At 34.0% G+C, this 24,865-nt stretch overlaps 1 protein-coding gene across 6 annotated transcripts; it reads right to left on the bottom strand.

The window, feature by feature from the left end:
- Positions 1-6,729: 6,729 nt before the first annotated feature.
- On the bottom strand, positions 6,730-11,865 carry LOC102617837 (uncharacterized). 6 transcript variants are annotated; one of them, XM_025093443.2, is made up of 4 exons: positions 11,704-11,865; positions 9,919-10,584; positions 9,696-9,739; positions 6,730-9,082 (listed from the first exon to the last, which is right to left on the bottom strand). In XM_025093443.2, the coding sequence occupies exon 4, from the start codon at positions 8,819-8,821 to the stop codon at positions 6,920-6,922; it is 1,902 nt and encodes a 633-aa protein (XP_024949211.2). In that variant the 5' UTR covers positions 8,822-9,082; positions 9,696-9,739; positions 9,919-10,584; positions 11,704-11,865; the 3' UTR covers positions 6,730-6,919. The 6 variants fall into 6 exon arrangements, with proteins under 6 accessions (XP_024949211.2, XP_015381061.2, XP_006493286.2 ...); XM_015525575.3 differs by having other exon boundaries at positions 6,730-8,959; XM_006493223.4 differs by having other exon boundaries at positions 9,919-10,467; positions 11,704-11,853.
- Positions 11,866-24,865: the final 13,000 nt, after the last annotated feature.

Raw genomic sequence — 24,865 nt, 5'->3', positions numbered from 1 at the left:
TACTCAAGATGAACCACATGCTTGTTATTTCTGCGACAAATTGAAAAAAGCGAGGAAAATGGCTGCTGTTTCAGAAGACCTAGTCTTCCCATGCTTGTTATTTCTGCTACAAATTCTTTCATCCCCTGTTGCGAATTATGACCAATTCACTTTATAGCAACTTCTAGCCCTAGGCTAGACATTAACCCCTGTAAACTCTTCCAAATCCTCCCGACCCTACAAGGTTTTCTCTCGAGAACCCTTGGTGGCAGGGGCTAGCTCAGCATATTTAAATCTACGAGCACCGCATTGAATTTCCCAATCTTCTAACATCTCACTGATAGGTCCCGATCAAATACAGAAAAGCAATGCCTGATATTTGTTCAGTTTATGGTATGAACAACCAGTATTTGTTTAACTAATTTTCTTCCCTTTTATTCGTCTTGGTTGCTACTTATTTATACAGAAAAACATAAAGGATACTACTAACTTGTAGCCCAAAATCTTGGCTCCAGCCACATCAAATCCTTATTAACAACTAGATAAAAACAAAACAGAAAAATAAACTAACTTTTCCGCAACAACTTGGACGTAGACTTTTACTCCAATATCAATTCCTCCCGTGCTCTTGTTCCAACTAACTCGCATGAAAGAGTTACGTGGGAGAATGATTGCATGGTTTGCATGGGCATGGTTTGCATGGTCAAACAAAGTCCACAAGCTTGCTGCTAGGCTTTGAAACTCTAGCTGACCTCCTTGGTTGTCTAACAATGCCCCCGCCAGGAAGAGAACCCTTGTCCTCAAGGGTCATAGATGGAAACTGCTGCTGGATCACGGTTAAATCTTCCCACGTAGCCTCCTCTGTCGGCAATTTGTTCCAACGTACTAGACTCTGTTCAATGAATTTCCCGCCACGTTTTAACCATCGTGTGTCTAAAATTTCAGCAGGTTCAAGCATTAGCACACCCTCATCATCAATTGGAGGAATGTCGCTGCTATTCTCGGATAAGTCTCCCATGGCTTTTTTGAGCAAGGACACATGGAACACGGGATGAACACGGGCACCGGCAGGCAACTGTAGTTTGTAGGCGACGGTCCCGATTTTTTCCAAAACACGATAGGGCCCAAAAAACTTGCTTGCTAACTTTTGATGCGCCCGCTTAAACACAGAGGTTTGTCGATACGGGTGAAGTTTTAAAAACACCAAATCATCTTTGTGAAACTGCACATCTCTACGGTGTTTATCTGCTGTTTGTTTCATGCGATTGGTGGCAATCGCCAAATTACGCTTGAGCTGGGCTAGTAACTCATCTCTGGTCAACAGTGCTTTATCAACCTCGTTGACCGGTGAGGTGCCCACATGATATTGCGGAACTGTGGGAGGGTCCCGGCCATACAGTGCCTTGAAAGGTGTCATGCCCGTGGATATGTGATATGTCGTGTTATACCAATATTCAGCCCAAGGTAGATATTCATGCCACTTACGCGGCCACTGATGAACAAAACTCCGTAGGTACTGCTCGAGACATCGGTTAATTACCTCGGTCTGGCCGTCGGATTGTGGGTGATAAGCCGAACTCATGCTGAGTTTTGTACCTGACATTTTGAAAAACTCCTGCCAAAATTTGCTGATGAAGATTGGATCTCGATCACTCACAATAGATTTTGGCATGCCATGCAACTTGAATATGCCTTCTATGAACCGTTCGGCCACTATCTTTGCTGAGAAGGGGTGAGACAAAGACATGAAGTGTGCTGACTTGCTGAGTCTATCGACGACAACGAAGATGGTGTTCTTGCCTTGTGACATCGGTAACCCTTCAATAAAATCCAACGTAATGTCATCCCAAACTTGGCACGGTATGGGCAGTGGCTGAAGTAGCCCGGCTGGTCTGAGAGTGGTGGCTTTTGTGCGTTGGCAAGTCTCACAATTATTAACGTATTGCTGTACCGTACGAAACATGGCCGGCCAATAGAACTGTTGTGCCAACCTCTTATAAGTACGCAAGACTCCAGAATGGCCTCCGATTCTAGTGTTGTGGGCTTCAAACATCAATTTGTCACGTATCTGGTGAGGGACCACAACCCGCCCATTATAGAAAACTAATCCATTCTTTGTTGTGTACGGTCCCGTTGGTTGAGTTTCAGCAAGTGTAGTAACTTGTTGAATGTAATCGTCACCTGTTGCAGCTGTCTTAATTTCTTCCCAAACAGTTACCTGCGGCACAAATAAGTAATTCATCATTGGGCTGTCCGGTCGTCGCGAGAGGGCGTCAGCGGCAGTGTTGTCCCGCCCCGGCCGATATAGGATTTCATATTCATAGCCCATGAGCTTTGCCAACCACTTTTGTTGCTCAGGGGTTGCCGCTTTTTGTTCCAATAGGTACTTAAGACTCTGCTGGTCAGTTTGGATTATAAATTTCTGCCCCAAAATATACGGTCTCCACATTCGTATTGCTTCAAGTATGGCCAGCATTTCCTTGGCGTAAATAGACCAAGATTTTTTTGAGACCCCTAATGCACGGCTCATAAATGCAATTGGCCTGCCCTGTTGTTGCAGAACAGCCCCAATTCCGTCTCCTGATGCATCTGCTTCGATAATAAAAGTGTCTTGGAAGTTTGGCATAGCCAATGTGGGGGTGCTGGACATTGCTTGTTTGAGTCTCCGAAAGGCTTCTTCTGCCTCATCACTCCAGCCAAATTGATTTTTTTTTAGTAAGTTGGTTAAGGGCCGAGCAATGACGCCATATCCTTGCACAAACTTTCGGTAATATCCGGTTAATCCGAGAAATCCTCGCAGCTCTGTTATGGTTTGTGGCGCGGGCCAAGAGAGCATGGCAGCAATTTTTTTGTTGTCTACTTTGACGCCGTGACACGTGACAATATGCCCTAAGTACTCGAGTTCCTGCTGTCCGAATGTGCATTTGCTGGATTTGAGAAAAAACTTATGTTGCTTGAGAATCTCCATTGCCTGTTTCACATGATCAAGATGACTGTCCCAAGTCGGACTGTAAATCAGTATGTCATCAAAAAAAACCAAAATAAACTTCCTGAGATGTGGCCGAAAAATGGAGTTCATGATCGCCTGAAAGGTTGACGGCGCATTGCATAATCCGAATGGCATGACTAGATATTCGTAGTGGCCATTGTGGGTACGGAATGCGGTCTTGTGAATATCCGATGGATTGACTCGAACTTGGTGGTAACCGGCACGGAGGTCGAGCTTCGTAAAATAGGCGGCTCCGTAGAGCTCGTCGATCATATCGTCGACTGTTGGAATTGGAAACCGGTCCTTGATGGTGGCGTCGTTGAGGGCGCGGTAATCTGTGCAAAACCTCCAGCTTCCATCTTTTTTTTTGACAAGTAATACCGGCGACGAGAAAGGACTGGTGCTGGGCCTTATTAATCCAGAATTAAGCATCTCCTGCACCTGTTTTTCTATTTCTTCTTTTTGGAAGTGTGCATAACGATAGGGCCTGACGTTGATAGGCTCTGTTCCCTCTTTAAGTGTGATACAATGGTCAATTTCGCGCTTAGGAGGAAGTTGAGTTGGTTCCTGAAATAGCTCCCTGTAATTTCGTAAAAGCCCCTGCATTGCCGCTTGTGCCGTGACCTCTTCCAATTGTAATTGGAAGCAAATTGCAAATGCCTCGTGTCCCTGTTTAATCTCCTTATTAATCTCCGCTATTGTCGCCGTTTGTAGAGATTGAGGATTGAGCCCTTGTAGATGTCGTGGCCTATTGTTCCAATTGAAATTCATAGTGAGAGATTTCCAGTTGCATTCTACTGTTCCCAATTCTTCGAGCCACTGTATTCCCAATACCAAATCTAATCCTGATATGGGCAGTGCGTAGACCGTTAGAAAAAATGGAATATCTTGGATTCGAATTTGTATATTCTCAAACTTCCCTTGACACGCCAATTTTTCACCATTTGCAACTTTGACAGGAAACGCAGCCGTTGGTATAATAGGGAGTTTCAGCAAGTTTGCTAGGCGGGTGCTAATAAAATTATGTGTTGATCCACTGTCAATCAACACAATAATTTCATATGGCCCGATTTTCGCCTTAACGCGCATCGTTTGTGGTGCCGTCCAGCCGGTTAAGGCATAGAAGGTGATCTTGGGATCGTAGGATGCTTCCTCAATTGGCGCCGCGTCGAGAGTTTCCTCATATTCTTCCTCGGCTTCTAAGATTAGAAGTTGAGCTTTAGTACACCGATGACCTGCCGTGAATTTCTCATTGCAGTTGAAGCACAAACCCTGTGCTCGGCGACGTTGCATCTCCTCCCAAGTAAGCTTCTTGAATGGTGTTGCCGGTGAGTTCTTATTGACAATTGGTGATGTTGTTGTTGTCCGATTGGAAAATGTTGGCCGGATTAATTTTCGCTGCCGCGCGATCTGTTCATCTTTCATCCGTGCTAGGCTGATGGCCTCCTTAAGAGTTTTTGGTCGAAACAAGCGAATCTCCTCCGAAATCTCGGGTTTGAGTCCTCCCATGAAGGTGCCTACTAACGCCCGCTGAGTCCATCCGTGAACCTTGTTGCCCAGCCTCTCAAACTCCTTTTGATAATCTCGCAATGTTCCAGTTTGTTGCACACGAGATAAGGCCTCGTCAAAATCTTCACATTCCGTCGGTCCGAAACGCGCCCACATCTCCTCGACAAATGTGTTCCATGTTACTGTTTGTCCATCTTCTTGGTAGGCGCGGCGCAACCATTGCCACCACTGGTTGGCTTCTCCTTCAAGGTGGTAAGATGCTAGCACAACTCGTTGGTCCTCACTAGTTTCTTGATAATCAAAAAATTGTGTGACACGGTTGACCCACTCCGTAGGGTCATCTCCTGAATATTTAGGAAAATCAAGTTTGGCAACTCGTGGGGGAATCGGTTGTCGTTCCCCTGCACTCTCTCCTTGACTCGTTCGTAACGTGCCTGTTTGATCGTGCCGGCTTGGGGTTCTTTGGGATTGGCTAAATGTCTCAGCTAGTTTGCTGATCATGGCCTCCAGGTGGTGAAATTTGTCATTCATTCCCTGACCTAATCGTTGTATCTCATTCTGCATTCCGCCAAGTTCGTTTTCGACACGTTCAATTCTCTCTTTGTTGGTAGACATTGCAAAACTCCTGTCTCTGATACCAATGATAGGTCCCGATCAAATACAGAAAAGCAATGCCTGATATTTGTTCAGTTTATGGTATGAACAACCAGTATTTGTTTAACTAATTTTCTTCCCTTTTATTCGTCTTGGTTGCTACTTATTTATACAGAAAAACATAAAGGATACTACTAACTTGTAGCCCAAAATCTTGGCTCCAGCCACATCAAATCCTTATTAACAACTAGATAAAAACAAAACAGAAAAATAAACTAACTTTTCCGCAACAACTTGGACGTAGACTTTTACTCCAATATCAATTCCTCCCGTGCTCTTGTTCCAACTAACTCGCATGAAAGAGTTACGTGGGAGAATGATTGCATGGTTTGCATGGGCATGGTTTGCATGGTCAAACAAAGTCCACAAGCTTGCTGCTAGGCTTTGAAACTCTAGCTGACCTCCTTGGTTGTCTAACACTCACCGGCATATTTAATTCTATGTAAGACATGAATAGCTCCTGCAATTATCAGGATGACAAAATCTATACCAGCTAGAGTGATACCTACAGAAAATCCCCTTTTGTGTACCTCCTCATGAGATCTTTTTTTTTTTTTTCCAGAGTTGGGACCTTCGTTGGATTTAAATCTTGTGCCTTGCCACCTCCAATGCTAATGCTCCAGCCATGCACGTTATGTGATGCTGTTATTAAGCCAGTTGAAGCAGAGAAGCCTCTGTACATGTACTCATCTAGCACCAATGAGAGATCAATAGGAAATGATATTAAAGGACGACGAGGCTTTGGTACGCCTAGAGGAGATTTGGAAACCTTAATCAACATCTCCTGGCTGCTATAATCAACCCAAGCTCGAATCGGGTCTCCACTTCTCAGAAGAATAGGAATTCTGTGGTTATTGCCAGAATAGTAAGAAGCTGGCTCTGATGCACTGGGGATGAGGCTTGATATTAATATTACTCTCAATATTACTAGTCACTGGTTATGTCTCTTAAAATTTTGATTTAAGAGAATAGAAATATATGTACCAAGTAGAAATAGTTGGAGACATGATTCTGTACAAACAATTAAAAAAGTATCTCAACAAGGTTTCACCTTTTGAACGACCTTTTATCCTAGTTAGCATTTGATCATTTATTTTTTTCGATATGTACAATTTGTTAGATTACAATTGTTTGATTTATAATGTCCATGGTTCAATGTGCTATTGGATAAAATTTAACATTTAAATGCTCCTTTTAAAAAATAATAAGAATAATATGAATTGAGATAATGTAGTTTTGGTAAGATATAGTTGCCATATAAACTTCTTTCATAGGTTTGGCCATAATCGTTTTCCGGCGACCATTTAAGTTTGAAACCTGGAAAAAAATTTATTCAAAAAAAGAATCTTAAAACTAGTTTGAATTTTTTTGATTGAAAATTAATTTGAACTTTATAAAAAATAGCTTGATAGGTTTAAAAAGCTCCACCCATAATCGTTTATATAACTTTAGTTTTTAATTCATTAAAAAGAATTTAAGCGACTAATTTTCTTTTCAAAGAAAAAATAAAAGAGATTTTCTAATTTATGGTTTTACAAATCAAACCAATTGTATACAGGCAATCCAACAACAATATAGTCAAAATGAATACACCAATATGTTCAATGTCCATCACATATTGCAAAACTAATAGCCTCCCAGTACAATCAAATACTAAAAAGTTGTACACCATAACCACAACTGTCAATCAAACATAAATTATATACCACAATCACATCCAAAACCTTAATAGACAATTTTTTTACCCAAAATAATAATATTTCCACAATATATATACAGTAGTTCACTTCAGTTATCGTCAATGGGACTCTTCAGACTCCCACTCAAGAATGACATGAAACCTCCGCCATGGACCCTTCCTTCAGGAACCACCAAGTCCAAATTCTGGCCACTAAAAACTTTTCTTTGTTCCTTTTGCTTCTCAGAAATTACGAAGCTTGAATACGAAGTTGAGGATTTCATAGATAGAGGAACCAATAACAGTGGAGGTAGGAGCTGTTGCTGTTTTACTGGCATTTCCAGAGACTCAATGCAATCAGACACTGCACTAACTCCTGAGGTAGAATAAGTATTGTCAAAACTACAGCTAGCTGCTGTCGAAACAGTAGATACAAGCCCATGGAATAGTCCTGGACCAATAAGACCTCCCTTGCTCGTTTGCTGCTCTTGTACCAAGCTGCTATGGGCAGCACATAGCCCACTCTTACCCCTAGCAAATTTCTCACACTTTCCATCTCCCCAAGAGCATCGCTTTCCCCCACCATGAGCTTTGCAGAAATCCGTACTACCCTGGGCACTTTTCGCACAGTTTTCAAACTTGCACCGCTTTCCACCACCATGTCTTACACAACAATCAGTTCGACCACGCGCACTCTTTGTGCAGCCCGGCACAACACATCTCTTACCACCACCATGGGCAACACAAAAGTTTGTGCCTCCATGTACACTCTTTGGGCATATCCCACCACCGTCAAAGAGACAGCGCTTCCCCCCACCGTGCCCTTTACACAATGGCGTACTCCCTTCAGCACCTTTGGTGCACCCTGCAAATATGCATCGCTTTCCACCACCATGTGCCTTGCAGAACATGGTGCTACCTTGGGCGCCCTTATTACATCCTCCGTACCGGCAACGGCGGCCACCCCCATGAGAAATGCACAAGCCAACTTGTCCTTCAGCACTTCGGGTGCAGCCTTCCATCTTACACCTTTTTCCCCCACCGTGTTTAATGCAAAGCCCTGACTTGCCTCGAGCAGCCTTGGCGCAACCTTCTGGAAATTGGCATCGTCTTCCACCACCATGAGCTATGCATAAATCTGTCTTGCCTTCGGCACTTTTAGTGCAACCTAATTGCTGGCACCTCCTCCCACCACCATGGGCCTTGCAAAAGGCAGTTCGGCTTTCAGCACCCTTGTTACATCCTGGTTTTTGACATCTCTGTCCGCCTCCATGACCGATACATAGACCAGATGCCCCTCGAGCTCCCTTTGTACAACCAGGAAACTCACACCTTTTGGTATTACCGGCTCTGTATTCTGAAGATGTCATAGTAATAGTTTGCTCAGAAATAGAGCCAGAAGTGTCCATGTGAGAAGATGGTTCATGGCTGAGTTGCGACTGATGACAATAGGATTTGGTCCTAAATTGAGTCTGCTCCGAAACTTTGCCCCCATTCATCCTTGGAGCCAAAAGGAGTGATGGCATATAGCCACCAGATTTCTTAGCCGATGTAGAACCCTCATCAACAACTGGAATCAAAAGTCTATTCTCATCAGCTGAAAATTGGCTAAGAAAGGGAGTGTTAATATCAGTCTCTGTTGATAGTGAACAGTCAAGCTCACTCGACTCTGCTCTTGTCCCTCCAGACGGACCTAGTTTTAAGATTGAATCACCCTCAGATGCCAAGCCCTGTGGCACTTCATTAGCCAGCCCTTTAATCTTGTTACAGCTAGTATTGTAAAAATCTTCGCAGTATGTACTTGCTGTAGGACCCAAACCAAGGACCAACCTACAACCATCATCAAGAGCACTGGAAAAATCAACCTGAAGATTGCTTTTATTTCTGAATCCAATTGGGTTACTTACTCCATAACCAAGACAATTCAAACGTAGAGTTGTATCTCCAAAGTTCTCATTTCTTGTTAGTTCATTAGTTCGAAAAAACTGTACACCATTCTTGTCAAGATCCATTTTCAAAATGCTGTGTGGATGATTGCAGATAAGAAGAGAAGATTGAGCTTGCAGCACTATAACGACCCGCCCCGAACTCCAACACAGAATTCAAGTGTGGTCCTTAAGTACAACTCACATATATGCTTGAATATCTCTCTACAATCAACAAAAATTCATTCCTCAAACACAATTATTAAATAGGGGTAGAATTTAGAATTTTGCCAAACCATCTACCATTCTCAATTCAAGTCCTCCTCACTCATAAATCAATCCTGATTTCTGGGAATCACAATAAACTATAATGAATATAAACTCAATAAGCAAACTAATTTTTCATATACCAAAATCACATACATACTAATATATAATGCAAATGGACGACATGTCATGGTCTTTTGAAAACATGTAAAACAAATTCATTAAAACCTCATTTGTTATTTCAAACTTCACACTTCCTTTCAAATCAATTACTTAAATTACCTTCATTCAATTACCACTTAGTAAGACTCTCATTTAATATTCATACTTTTTTTAGGCTTCATATAAATGTGCTTCACCAACTTATCTCTTAACATAACATATAGAATGTTCACCAAGCGACGAATTAAAAGAACTAAGCAAAACAAAAAACTTACTTACTTCCTTCAAAATCAGTTTGCTAAAAATCCACTTTCTCATTTCATAGAAAACATAATGCATAGCCATGCTTATGCCAAAGAACTTTCACATATATTTATGCCCATGTACATAATCATGCTTAACACATAACAACACATCACATAAACACATAGGCCAAATCATATAAATCCATATCTGTATCAAAATAGGCTTTTCAAATATGTCAAACATATACATGTTTATAGTAATTTATTTAGAAGTTTAGTTCACTTACGACTTGACATCCATATGTAACAAATGCGTACTCATATCAGCGACCTAAAATCAATAAGAGAACTCTCTTAAGATATAACTAGGTGCTAATCATAAATTACCAAAATACTTCCTAGTTTACGAAATTTTAAATTACCAAATTACCCTCAAAATCATAAATTACCAGATTATCCTTAAATTCAGAAATTATCAAAATACCACAAAGTCAGAAGTTACAAAAATACCTTCAAAGTCAAAATTATCAAAATGCACTCATCGGTCAACAGTGACCGGAAATCAAGCGATGGTGGTCGGAATGGTCGGGATAGATACTTCAGGCCGCGCTGAGTCAACGGTGGCGGCAGTGAACTTCGTCGCACGGAGTCAGCAGTGGATCGGCCTCGACAGCCGTGAACACTTCAACGGTCGATCGGCGGCAAATGGGCTGCTTTTAGTGACCATTGCCAGTGGGATTTTGAAGAGTGTGCCGTGAGGGACAAAACCAAGGCGACAGTGCGGCCTAACTCGTTGACAACGCGCTGATTAGAGGCAGCGTTATCCGCGGCTTCTCGCACTTTGTACGGCGGCCTTAGGCCGTTTTCCGACGACGTTGATGGAGTGAAAATTCACCGGCGTTGGCTAAGGATCTGATCAGTATCTTCTGTTGCTGGTGAGCTGGTTGGAATCGCAAACAGTGACCGGGTTTAGTCTTTCAATTTATAAGGCTTGGTCAAAATGGTCAAAGCATTATGAAACGAGGTACTCCAAGCACAGTCTTCACTCTTCAGCGCATGCTACCAGAAGGCATACACATGAGAACCAAATAAAAAAAAATCAGAAGATGCTCGAGGAAGTGACCTCCAACTCACAAAGCCTGAAGTGTCCTAACTATCAGTCTTATCGACTATCAACTGCACCAGCAACAGCAAAAGCTCTAATTATCACTTAGGTTGTAGAATTGACACATTTTAAGGATAAAATCCCCTAATGAAATCAAACAAAGAATTAAAACAAAGAAAATAATAGTCCAATCTCCATATTATCAATGAATCAAATTGAATTTGGTTTTATTGGGGTTAAACTTTTGACCATGCTAAGAATTCTGTAGCCCAATATTTAGAATAAGTACTGTATACTCTAGCCATGGGACTTCTAGCAAACCTAAGCAATGTGAAGATAGGTATAACACCATAATATTTCAACAAATAGATTATTTTCCTAGAGTGTTAATAAATAGTGGTGGCATTATTTGCGAACAAATATTAGCATGCAAATTCCCCACATATATTCAAAAAAGCAGTCTGATTTTTTTAGAAAGAAGATATTCGATAACATTCATTAAACATAAATTTTGTATCTGAAAACCGCAACTAATTCCAAGAAATCCTCCAAATTAAGCACAAAGAAAATTCACAATTCAACCAACCACAAGGAACAGCAACTTCACAATTTTAGACATCCAGAAGCAGCAATAATCAAACAGAGTGTTAAAATTTTATAACTACTTCAAGATCTTGTCATGCAACAATACATGCAGCAAAAGTCAATGAGCGAAAATTCTTTCAAAGTAAAATAAGAATCCCATTAAATAAAGAAAAAAGTTGATGTTTCCAGAATTAACTAGTTGATTGTCATCAAGTTTTTTTTAATCAAAATAAACACATGCTCTACATCAAAAGCTTCTAGCCCAATCATGGAAAAAGCTAGAAATCAGAAAGAAAACTTAATTCAAACTTTAGGGATGGGAGCAACAGAGAGTAAGCGTGAAGTGATTAAAACTTATTTCAAAGCTCCAATATTGAGGGCAAAGAATAAATCAAGTGTATTTTATCTTTAAAGTGTAGATCCAAAAAAATAATTTATCACAAACAAATAACTCTGGGAATTGGCTTCAAGAACTACATATGAATTATCTACTCAACATATATAAAAATAAAAAAATAACATCATAAATACCAGAAATATGCAGGTAAATGTATAGTTTTATTTCTGAGCAAGAAAAAAATTAACAAAAATTAGGACATATATACCGAGATGACGATTTTAGAAGAAATCTTGAGGCCCATGGATTTTAGAAGCGGCTACAGACATTTTTAATTAACACTCGGTTAAAGAAGAAAGCGAATTGACCTCGATATTAACCAACTTGGTAAAGTCTTCTATCTAATTAATGAAATAAAAAATATTACGGGAAAATCGATTTGGACGGTTGTGGTTTTTTTCTATCTTTTTTTTTTTTTTGGGAGGGGGAATTTAATGAAAGAAAACAAAATACCCAAAATGGGCTTACTATCAGACACATACCTGATTGGGACAGCGGGTACTTCAACTTTATGGTGAAAAGGACAATTGATTGAAAAGTCAATATTACCCTCCATCAATTTGTGGTATTGAACTGAAAGAAGCGGTGTGTTTCGGTCATTGAAGTGAGTGCAGAACCGAGGTGGAGTTGTCGTAACGTGCCCAAAAACCATTAGTTCAGGATCTGCTGAGCTGGCAGAGGACGAGCCGCACCAATTGCTGACGGCTTCTTTTGTTTTGTTTTGTATAAGTTATGGAACATTCATCAGAAAATCAAAGTGTTTGCTCTTTTAAATACTTTTTTTTTTTGTTAGAGGTGTAGAAATAAATCTTGATAAACGAGTTTTTTCACAAAATCTCATGTCGTAAACAGATTTATTCTACAGGAAACTCTTTTAAATATTAGGAAAATTCGAGAATGACTTGATTAAAAACGATATTAATATTAAAGAATTGGACATAATTATAAACTATAAATAAAGAGTAATGATATAGCCATAAATTTTTGTACAAATTTATTTTGTACAAACTGATATAATATTAATTCATTGATTGAATTAAATATCTTTTGGCTCACATGATTTATTTTTATTATTTTATATTTTCATTCAACCAATGAATTAATACCACATCAATTTGTACAAAAATTTATGGTTGTATCATTACTCTTAAATAAAACATGTAATGAATTGATGTGTTAGAAAACTTTTAGTATATATTTGATAATATCCCTAAAAGAATTAAGAAATGTAAGCATTAGGTAAACACATAAATTATATATAACAATGATCATTTTTGTTTTAAATTCACAAATAAAACAAAAAGTTATAGATGTAATATAAAATTTATAAATCAAATTTGAACTCATATAACTAACCAAAAAGGAAAAAGTCATCTACACTCCCTTTGCTTAAATGATTACACAAACCCTCTTAATTTCATAAATGGTCATACAAACCCTTAGTCTCATTATAACAACTCAAATAAATATAACTATAGTAATTAAGATAAAAATAATAAATAAATATCATATGATACAAATAAAATTTTACATAAGTATAGTTAATAAAATAATGTATACATGAAAAAAATTTTACAATATTAAGTTATTATTAGTCAATCCAGACTGATTTTATTAATACTAAAATCTATTAATCTAAAAATTGACTTTAAGATTTGTACTAATGTAGACATAATTTAAAAAGATATTGTAAATAAAATAATATAAATTTTATAAATTACTGTGAATGTTAGATATAATTATTTAATATTACTAATATGTCAAATAGATTTTATTATTATTAAAAGAATATGGCAGATTAATGACACAAGTCAAAAGTGATTTATATCTCTCAAGTATAAGAGTGTCTTGTTATGAATATAGTTCAGTGAGTTCGAGATTAATCCACAAAGAAAAGATTTAATTTCTTAATTTCCTTTAGTTATCTAAAAACTAAATATGAATTAAATACACACTATTTTTTTTAAGTGAAACTAAAAAAATAAATTAGTTAGTGTTATGAATCCATTCTTAGTAGTAAATATAGTATAGTAAATTCTTTTATCATTTTTTATTTGCCGGAAAGATTAATTGGATAAATTATCATTATTTTCCAATTAATTTTATTATGGATTACATACTTAGTATGCCAAAATTTAATTTGTCTATAGTAAGTCAAATTACTATTTTACCATACCTTATATTAATATCAAGAACTTATTGTGCCAAACTCCCTTTTTTGTCTACAAAAAATCAAGATTTCAAAATATAAAATATGAATAAAATTAAATAGAAAATAATTTAATTTATATAATTAAAAATAGAATTTGATTAAACCATATTTTTATACAAAGAGTTTCACATTACCCTAACTATTATTATTTATTAAGCATAATTGAAATAAAAATAATTATTAAAATTAAATTACACATAATTGAAAATAAAATAACTAAAATTGAAAATAAAACTAAATTTATTATGAAAATTATTTTACAAAATATTAAAAAGAGTATTTAGGAGAGATGAGGAGAAGAATTTGGAGAGACAGAAGTGAAGAAAGGGAAAAAAATAATAATTTTATACTAAAAATACTTAGAAATACAAGATAGAGTAAACATTACATAAAATAAAGGTGAAAATCAGGCTTAGCACACCCAAATTAGGTGGGAGAAAGAGTGTCCCTTATTTATAAATACAGTAGGTAAATCATGGCTATTAAATGAAATAATTCATAAGCATAGGATTGCGGCCAGGTGGCGTGCTCAAATTGGATGGAACAAGTCATCGGCTGTCATTCTGTGCATGTGCATGTATGATACACATTGTTTCAATTCCCCAATATGCTACCACATCACCAGTCAAATGTAGGGTCAACAATTTTTACGTCAGTTTATATGAATGTATTGTGCATGTGATTTTCGGTCCAACAATACGTCGCCACGCATCAGTTAACACAAAGTCAACGGGCACTGTTTCGGTGAGTGTAGTCTAGAGTAAGTGCATTGAGTGGTCAAATAGGATATTCCTCCATCATCAGTCAATTCAAAGTTAACTACACTCCACAAAATAAGTATACATCCTATCACATTATATTCGACCTCTGTAAATTTTCTTTCATGCAGTCTGAGTTCATTTTAAACCTAGTTTCTGTCATTCCTTAGGTTTTCAGAACTTCTGAATCTATTTATAATATTGATGCCACTATCTAAGACCTTGAACATGAGTAAAATTAAAAATTATGATTTTACCCTTTATACCCTTCCTAAAATTTTTAGCTATTCTAAGTTTAGAAATACTGTCTATTTTTCTGTTTGATTTGTTGATAATTGTGAAATAACCAAAATGTCTTTGAAATACATAAAATATTCAAATTATAACAAGACACTCATAATCAAAGTTTTAGAAATTTAAAATATATAAAAGTAAAGATGTTAGTGATATCTAGAGTGTAAAATAATGATTTTACCCTTAATAAATATACACTCTCTAGCACTCATCAAATTAATAATATTAAAATAATTTTTTCAATATTCAAAATATTTTATAAATTTTATCTTATTTTATATAGTATGTTATTTTAATTTTAATTTATATTTATTATAGAGTTTTTGTAATCAAGGGTATTATAGTAAAAAATGGGTTTATATGACCATTGATGCAACTAAGGGGTGTGTGTGATTATTTAAACAAATCTTTTGGGTGTCGGTGACCTTTTCCCCCAACAAAAAGGTAATCTTATAATGAATTATATATAAGTAAAACATAATATTTGTAAAAAAAAAATTTGAATATTTTATGTTATTCCAAATGTAAAATTAGATCCAGCTACCTTGCAATAGTTGCAAGATATAACAACTTTTGTCTTTTTGTGTGTTAAATTTTATTTGACCTTACTTTCCTTTTTATTTCGATTTATTTTTAACTATAATTTTATTTTCTTCTCTCAGTCTTTCCCTCTACTCCATAGGTGGCCCAATTTGTTTCTATTTTCAAATCATTAATCAACAAATTAAAATCAACAACAGCCAACTTGACATCATTTTATTGCAAAAATTGAAGAACCCTAATCTTAATCTCAAACTCATTTTGGTGAAATGACATATCACCTAAAATGAAAACATATAATTTAAAATATATATATGAATTGACAATGGCATAAGTAAATTTATCAAAGAAAATCATTGGTAAGTGCTTAAAATGTGATGTTCTTGGTGAAGGTATATAAAGTGTAGTTTACAAAGCCATTGATACTACAATATCCTAGTTCCTTTTCAAAATTGATTGAATTTTTTTCTTAATTGACCATTTAATTTGTTAAAAAAAGATTATTTGCTAAGTTATTTTTGTTTGTGGATAGTGGTTAATAAAATTAGCAATTGGGACGTACCGATCAGGATTGACCAACACCATTCCTTACCGATTGTTTAAGTGGAGCATAAAATTGTACTAAATCCTATATTGATTATTTCATCGGGACAACAAAAGTACAGAATTCCTATTAGTCAAAATACCAATATCGTCCCAATTGTCTCAAATCTATGATTATTCCAAATATAAATTAGCTCAAATACAATTAATAAAAAAAAATTAATGTTGTAACTTTTATGAAATATTTAATTTACAAATCAAGCTAACAAGAACATTGAAACATTACATGTTCTAACACCAACAAAAACAAAAACATCCAAAAGTTTCAAGGGCAAACCAAACCAAACATCCAATAGTATAAAGCATACATTGACAATAAACAAAACCATTCAAATGTGAGGTCTTCAACTCCAGGTTTTAACTTAATGGACATGAAACCATCACTTTCTCAAGGCATCATCAATTTTGTGTATCAATTAAAAAAAAATCATTTGTTATTTGATGCGTTGTGTGGTGGCATTATTGGTGCGGACTGTGCAGTGGCGTGAGATGGTGGAATGGCCATCGTGCGAAAGGCTACTTTTGAGTTTCAACTTGAGAATTAGGTCACAAATTTCTTGGTGGCTTTTAGGAATTGTGTTCTTCTTCTTTTTATTATTATTATTATTATTATTATTATTATTATTATTATTATTATTTGCTTAATTGTTATTTTAATTAAAATAACCTAATGAATCAAAAAATATAAACCATAAGCTATTAATGATTAGGCTGTAGGAGTACAATTTGGTATAATTAGGATTCCATCGGGATCTTGATTAAAGTCCTAACAAGTCCCGAGTCTTAATAAAAATAAATTTAATCTCAAATTCTTATATATTTTTAATCATTTCTTAAATCATATACCGTATGGTAAGGGATTTGGGATTTAATTTTTTCTACCAATTTTAATTGGCAAAAGATTTTTAATTAGTTGTTTGAGAATGTTATGTTAATTAACAAAGTGATAATAATCTACAATTGTTATAATAATCTACAATGTATTACTTAAGAATAGTAAAGCTCCTAGTATTTAGCTTATTTGAGTGTATAGGCTTATTGAATTAATTCATATCAATATAATTTAATTAGAATTGAAGCATTGTAATTATGAAATTTATTCTTCCATTCTTTTGCAAATGATCATACGTTAAATATATTCTTACTATTTTGAATATTAAATGTTGACATACCAACATAACATCATAAAAAATAGTAGTAATTGGGAAATTTTACTACAATTGTGTCATAACTTAAATTAGTGACCTGGAATTGCATTTTTTTAAATTATTTTACGTTGAAGTTCCAGCCTCCAGATACTAAACCAAATTAATGGCTTATACTAGTAAAAGGAGTAATTGGTTAGTGCTTTTCTATATGCATCACTAAACGATTCTTTTAGTTTTACTCTTCAAATGCTTATTTATTCACTTATATGACAAATAGAAGAGTAACAAAAAAATAAGCTCTCTCCTAAAGACTCTTCAAACAAAAATAAGTTTATATTATTTTAATTAAATTTTTTCCTCCACCAAAATAATAGAAATTACAGCACTTATCTCTTTTCAATAATAATGATATAAAAAATAATATAATACTAAATTAAAGGCTATAAAAAATTCTCTAAATAAGATTTTTTAAATGTGATGGTGCTTCTCACTATCTAATATTGAAGAAAGAAAAAGACAATTTCATTTAAAGAGTTTCTAAGAACTTTTATTACTGATATAACTCTTCAAATGAGTAGTAAAATCTCAGTTTAAAAGGTTCTTTATGATGGCCTTATATAGTAATAGCCATGTCATAAAGGAATTGATGAATTCGAGGACTCAAACTTAAATTCAACATTATTATTAAAGGGGTTATATGAATCCAAACAAATAATTAATTGTTTCAAGTTTTCAAACTATAACTTACTTATTTTGTGTGAAATAACTATGTTGTGACCCCAAATATTACCCTAATCAATAGATATTTTTCACCTCATATATATATTAATTAGAAATTCAAGTGTCTCCAATAACTCGATGTACTTTAATGTGATTGTTTAAAGACATGTCTGAAGCATATTGTTGGCTCAATGAAAAAAGCTTTAATAAAATTGTTTTTCTATTTTCTATTTTTTATTTTTTTAGGTTTTAGCCATGCATTATATTTGCAATTTTGCATTATGGCCAACTTCATATGACACACCATTACATCATATACTGAATGATGATTGTGGCGTTCCAATGGAAAAATAGTTTTTGTGGTAATTGTAATGTCTTCCAGCTCTTTTGATACCGATAATGACATCATTGAGCAAAATACGAAAAATAGATCCAATAATGACCAATTTATTGCCAATTGCCGTCATCATCAACAATAGTTACTAATCGAAAAATCTATTTGAGACGAGGGCTTTTTATTTTTTAATGATATTATAAAATACTCATAATTTATTTAAGAGAAATTATTAGTCATCTACCCAAAAATTACATATTATTAAAATACTACAAAAGTTTAAATTTATTTGATTTTCCACCTATTGGTTAGAATGTGTATCAATTATATATTAAAAAGATAAATTACCTTTACAAAATAACTAATATTATAATTTTTTTACCTTTGTTTTATTATTTTGTAAGGATAATTACATCTTTTAGGTGAATGGTTAATACAATTACAAACATTAGGTGTAAAATTGAACAAATTCAAAATTTTATACTATTTTTAATAATGACGTTAACTTAGGATACAACGGATAATTTCTTGGCTGATAATTTCTCTTTATTTAATATAGTTTCAAAAATTAGATAATTAAGAAATAATGTTTAATAAGATTTTATAATCTAGTAAAGAATTAATATAATAATTTTTAGCAAAAATTTTATTGAACTTATTTTAATCCAGTGGAGATGTGTGGAAAATGAAAATTCAAAATTACGTGTAAAAGAGGTAATATTAGCTCAAAAGTATGGCCAAGTTAATGAATTGGCTACAGCCCAACACAAACCAGGTGTGACCTACTATCAGGCTCGATTGTCTCTCACGAAAGCAGCTTCTTCACTGCCTATTTGTTGCATCTAACTAAAGTATCATTCATGGAATCTTCAAAGCTTATTCATGGCATCATCGTAATGGTCAAAATAGCAATAATTTTTCACTCCTAGAATCCAAAGGGCTTTATATACCAACTGCTCGTAAAAGTCCCTTTTAGATCCGCGCTTGGGTTGATTCTGTCGCTTTGCGGCTTTTCACGAGCGTTTGTACGTTGACCTACGGTTTATATATATATATATATATATATAAGACCTAATTGTTTTCCTTTTGAGTAATAATTAGATATATGTTGCTTGTGGCAATTGCATTGAGTTACGATGTACTCTTCTTTTTTCTCCTTTTTTTGCTAATTTTTTTTCTTCATTTGATTAGTGGAAATCTTCGTTATTGTGTGCTCGTTTGCACTGAATAGCTCTTCACATAGTGTAAATCACTGCAGTCAAGAAAATAGGAGCCAAAATCAAATCAAGGACACATGTCGGAGATGAAATATTAACAAGGCAACTCAAGAAGGGGATGAATTGGGTTTCTAAAAAATTTAAGCAACTAAAACTAAATGCAATTTAAACAAAGCAACCAAATTCGAAATGAACAAATTAATGTGCAATGAAAAATAAGGAGATAGGGTAAGAGAAAGCAAACACATAATTTTTACGTGGTTCGGTCAATCGTGCCTACGTTCACGCCTCCAAGCTCACCAGGCATGAGGATTTCACTAAGTGAGCCTCCAAGGTTTCAACGACTCTTACAATTGACTTTCAAAGTGTCAATAGACCTTTGCAATAAGAGATTATTCCCAACCTCTTAATCCAAGTGTATCTTAACACTTACAATCACTCAATCAATAAAGATTACAAACGAGTTTTCTCTCACACAATGTATATGGTTACAAATGAAAACTCAAAGTGTGAATTAATGAAACAAAAACAAGTTTATAACTCAATAATGGTTGTATACTCAGTAGCAAACTCAATGATAACTACTGATTTTAGACTCTTTCACTTGGTTTGTATCCTCATAGACAACTTCAAGTTTATTCCAAATTTCAAGAGCATTTTCACAATTAGAAACTCTATGAAACTATTTCTTATCCAAGTCACAAAACAAGGCATTCATAACTTTGGAATTTAAAGAAGATTTTCTCTTTTCCAACTCATTCCATTGACTAGAAGGTTTTGAAATTTCTTCCCATTCTTCATTTTTAGTAGTTGGCATAAAAGGATCATCATTAACTATTTTCCAAATCTCATAATCTAAACCTTGTAAGTAAATTCTCATCCATTTTCCATCAAAATATGGTGGTTTAGTGGTGGACTATCCTTCCTTAAATGTGAAATCATTTTGAGTTGCCATTGATCTTTAACTCAAGACGGTTAAGTTTAAACAAGAATACCTTATTCTAATACCAAATGAAATATTAATAAGGCAACCCAAGAGGAGAGGTGAATTGGGTTTCTAAAAAATTTAAGCAACTAAAATTAAATGCAATTTAAACAAAACAACCAAATTCGAAATAAACAAATTAATGTGCAATGAAAAATAAAGAGATAGAGTAAGAGAGAGCAAACACACAATTTTTACGTGGTTCGGCCAATCGTGCCTATGTCCACTCCTCCAAGCTCACTAGACTTGAGGATTTCATTAAGCGAGCCTCCAAGACTTCGACAACTCTTACAATTGACTTCCAAGGTGTTAATAGACCTTTACAACAAGAGATTATTTTTAATCTCTTAACCCAAGTGTATCCTAACACTTGCAATCACTCAATTAATAAAGATTATAAATGAGTTTTCTCTCACACAATGTATATGGTTACAAATGAAAGCTCAAAGTGTGAATCAATGAAACAAAAACAAGTTTAAACCTCAATAATGGTTGTATACTCAGTAGCAAGCTCAATTATAAATATTGGATCTCTTTTTGTTTGAATTTGATTGATCAATTTTATAGTTGGAGCTTAAAACTAGTTGTTGTTGACTTTTCTGAAAAAAATCATATCACTGTTAGCTGCCGTCGGTTTACCGTTTTGATTAATCCACATGACCGTTGAGTTGGTATTTCAAATAGTCGATCACCTGTTTGAAGTTATCGGTTAGTCGTTTATTTCCAAAAACCTACAAAACAAATTTGGCTTGTCGTTCTTGCTAAACGGTTCATGGTTATAAAGTAATTCCTTTATGAAAATTATCGGTTAACCGTTTTCAGTAAATGATTCACCATTATTTTTTAGAATCAGCATTTTAACAGACTTTTGCAGAGAATGATTTTCTATTAAAGTTAACAATTATCCGAATTCATAAACACGTCTAAAAATATTATACGGCTTTAAGAGTTTGCAACTCCAAATACGCCGTGGAGCCTAGGATGTAGGGGTGAAAAAAAAATATTGTTCTAGTTCACATACGTAAAGATTCAAAAAATTTGGATCCAAATCCTGCACCGGATGTAAATGCATTTGAAAAATCGAATATTCAAATTTGTAATTTTTTAAATAAATTATTTATTTAATTAAATTTCAATTGAAAATTTTATAAATCAAACTATTTATTTATGTGTAAGTATAATTAACTCTATAATCTTCCTTAACTTTGAAAAATATGCTAAGAAACTAATAATAATAATAATAATAAGAGAATATTGTAATGAATCGGTTTACCGTAGATTTTTTTTATTTTTTTTATGTTGGATTTATGTTGTGAAATTTTTCTTTGTAGATTTATGGTGTTATTGTATGTTATTTATGTTCAATTGATGTTGAATTTTTTATTGTTGAATTATAATTAGATTTTATTTAATATTACTAGGTAAATTATTGAATTTAAAATTATATTTAAATTTATTATTATGCAGATCCTGATATTTGGAAAATCTGCCTGCAATCTATGCAAATATTATCTGCATCCGAATCCGCATATTTTTGCGAATCCAAATGCAAATCCAGATATCAAAACTTCAATGCACATCTGGATCTAGATTTTATCATCCTACATGGATGTGATTCAAAATGATCCCATGCATTTAAGAATATGGGAGATTAGTGATTTCTTGTTTACTGTTGGCTCGAGTGAAAAAATGTCAACCTACCTATCACTTTCAATTGAATTTTACAATTTTATATTTATTTAATTCAATGAATTTATGAGCTAGATGTTGACCAATTGAGGATTCAAATGTAATAGTCTTTGCTAGGTATAATATTATTTTGACATGAAAAGGAACAATTGTTAAATGAAAAATAGTATTGAAATAAAAATTATTATTTTTGGTATATGATCTTTAAAGTTTTCTTCCACAAGGCAAGCGGTGCATCTGTAACAAAAAATTTCACATTTCCTTTTAGCAGACATTGAAGGCAAAAATGATACATATTTTCCTGTAAGAGGTGTAACTACAAATTGAAAGTTTTGTACTTTCCCGTGTAAAGTGATATTTCGAAACATGTAGATTAAAAAACTTGAAGGGATTGCAAAGATATAAGAAAAAAAAAAGTAATAGAAAGAGGATACTTCACCCCATCAGATGGTGTCACATTAAATTAATAAGATCGTTGTCTGATTTGGGTCTTATTTGGGATTGACATTAGACAACTGGAGTTTAAAAACTGTTGCACCAAAGTGTTTGGTAAACACTAGTTGGTGTACCTTAAAAGCTAAGTTGATTTGATTTTACACTTATACGATGTTCTTTAGTAATTTTGTTAAAATTATTATTTAGAAAATTGTATTTATTACTTCCTATTGACTTTTGTTTCATAGTTAGAATTTTTTTCCTACGTCGTAGCTTAAAAGTTATAATATCTCATTACCAAATAGGGTCTTAGAGCAACAAAATGCATGTCAAATAAATAGATTCGTGTAATCCTAATGTGCATTAGACACGAAAGATCCTTCAAAAATCTTTTGGTTATACAGCTATATTGCATGGCTCTAAAAGCAAGGGTACACACACTATTCTTACAAGTTGACTAATAGAGCCTTGAAGTCAAATTTAAAGAAATTTATGAACCATCTAGCTCAGTTTAAAAGAGACATTTTTATACCTCAATAAGTTTCATATTTGCCTAAAGTCATGTCATTATCTCATTCTGTTTTGTTTGACAGGGAAAACAAAATATTTTTGTTCTTACAAACAAAACAAGTCCTACTGATCACAGTGATTATTTTCCCTTTTTTCTTAAAGAAAATTAATTGATAGAGCAAAGCACTTCCATCTGCTGAAATTTCTTCCATACAAACATTACTATCCTTTCAATTACAAGTTCTGATAGAAAATTTAGCTAACTTACTATCTTCTCAATTATGAGTTCTAGATACACAATGACCTTGAAATTCTCTGCACCTTGGATCAACAATTGAATATCTAAAGCTACCTAAAATATTTATTTCCTACTATTCTCATTTTTCCTAACAAGATTAACAACATTTGAATTGTCTAATTCGATGATTAATGGAACTAAAATCAGCTTGTTTAGCAAATTTAATCCTAATTCTCATTGCTTTTGCTTCAACATAATACAGTGTTACAGACTTACAAAGGTATTGTATTTTCAGAAGTCAATATGACAAAATATTAGAGAAACTATGTCTGGCCAGAAGTCTAGAATCCCTATTGATTTCATAAGTGGACTTACAATCAACCCTAAATAAAACAGAGGATCAACAAGATTCATGTACTCCTGTCCAAGCTTCCTCTAAAATATATGCTTGATATTCCCCCAAAGACCTTACCTATGCTCAGTCTCTTAGTAATTCATAAAGTTGTTTTAAACTTGGGGACAGAGGAAGAACTCCATTCACCACATCTTTGTAATCTTCAGCTTTTCAACTACTCGGGTACGGAATAAATACATCTTTCAAAAGTAAAAAATTGCATGTCACTTTGAATAGAAATCTTTTACTCTTTACAAGGAATATCTCCCATTGCATTAAACTAAGTGATGTTATAGTCACTTTTTAGCTCAATACTGCACCCATAAAAGAATATTTGTCCACCAATCAACCATTGGAAGCTTAGAGAAAGACAATTAAAGGATTACCTATAAGTTTACAGTTTCTACACTAAAATGCCTATTGACCGAACATCTTAGGTCAAATATAATTGTGAACACTACTAGATAGCTGCAACTTTGATTTTGCACCAAATTTAACCCATTTTCCAAACAATCATATTATTCAATTCATATACTTTTAAATTAAAATATTTCTAAATATAATTAGGGCAAAATCAATCCATCAACCCCACATTCATCATCAATTAACTTATCTAGATCAATTATATTATTCAATTCATATACTTTTTAAGGTTTGATAACAATCTTAACATAAAAAATAATAACTTTTTCCCCAAAAAAGTGAAGACTTACCTAGATATATCTTTGTGACCAACTTTTTTTATGTGGACACCTTTGGTTTTTTTTTTTTTTTTAAGAATGATAAAGTCATTCTCTCATACATGCGCTCTCATTTTTTTTCATGTGAATATGCTATTAAACTATATGGTTTAATAACTTGTCAGCATATATATATATATATATATATAGTGAGGACATCTTCCCTTTATTTAAATGAGAATGCCAATAAAATACAAAAAAGTATAGATTTGAATAACTAATAGACCAAAAAAAATGCAGTTTCCAATGTATTGTAATTTTTTTTTTGGTATTTTACTGACATCCTATATAGTAGGTTTCCAATCAAGGGTCTCTAACTTTTTTAAAATCAGGGATCAATTAAAAGAAAAAAATATATAGATTTCAATACATTATATAGGACAAAATACAGTGCACAAAAATCTTTATTTTTTTTATTTTTTAGTTTGTCGATGACTTTAATATAGTCAGGGATACATATATATTTTCAAGTTTAATTCAATTCTAATTCTGAGGAATTGATCAATATGAATCGATCGATTCAAACAACTGCAGAATAAGTGAGCATATGCAA

Source organism: Citrus sinensis, chromosome 5, assembly GCF_022201045.2.
Source record: "Citrus sinensis cultivar Valencia sweet orange chromosome 5, DVS_A1.0, whole genome shotgun sequence".
In the NCBI taxonomy this organism is placed as follows: Eukaryota; Viridiplantae; Streptophyta; class Magnoliopsida; order Sapindales; family Rutaceae; genus Citrus; species Citrus sinensis.
Note: the sequence above shows the minus strand (reverse complement) of the source record. Positions and strands in the feature narration are given on the sequence as shown.

What these genes read in the sequence shown, in the direction of transcription:
- LOC102617837 (XM_025093443.2), bottom strand. Translation starts at nt 8,821, where the DNA reads ATGGATCTTGACAAGAATGGTGTACAGTTTTTTCGAACTAATGAACTA.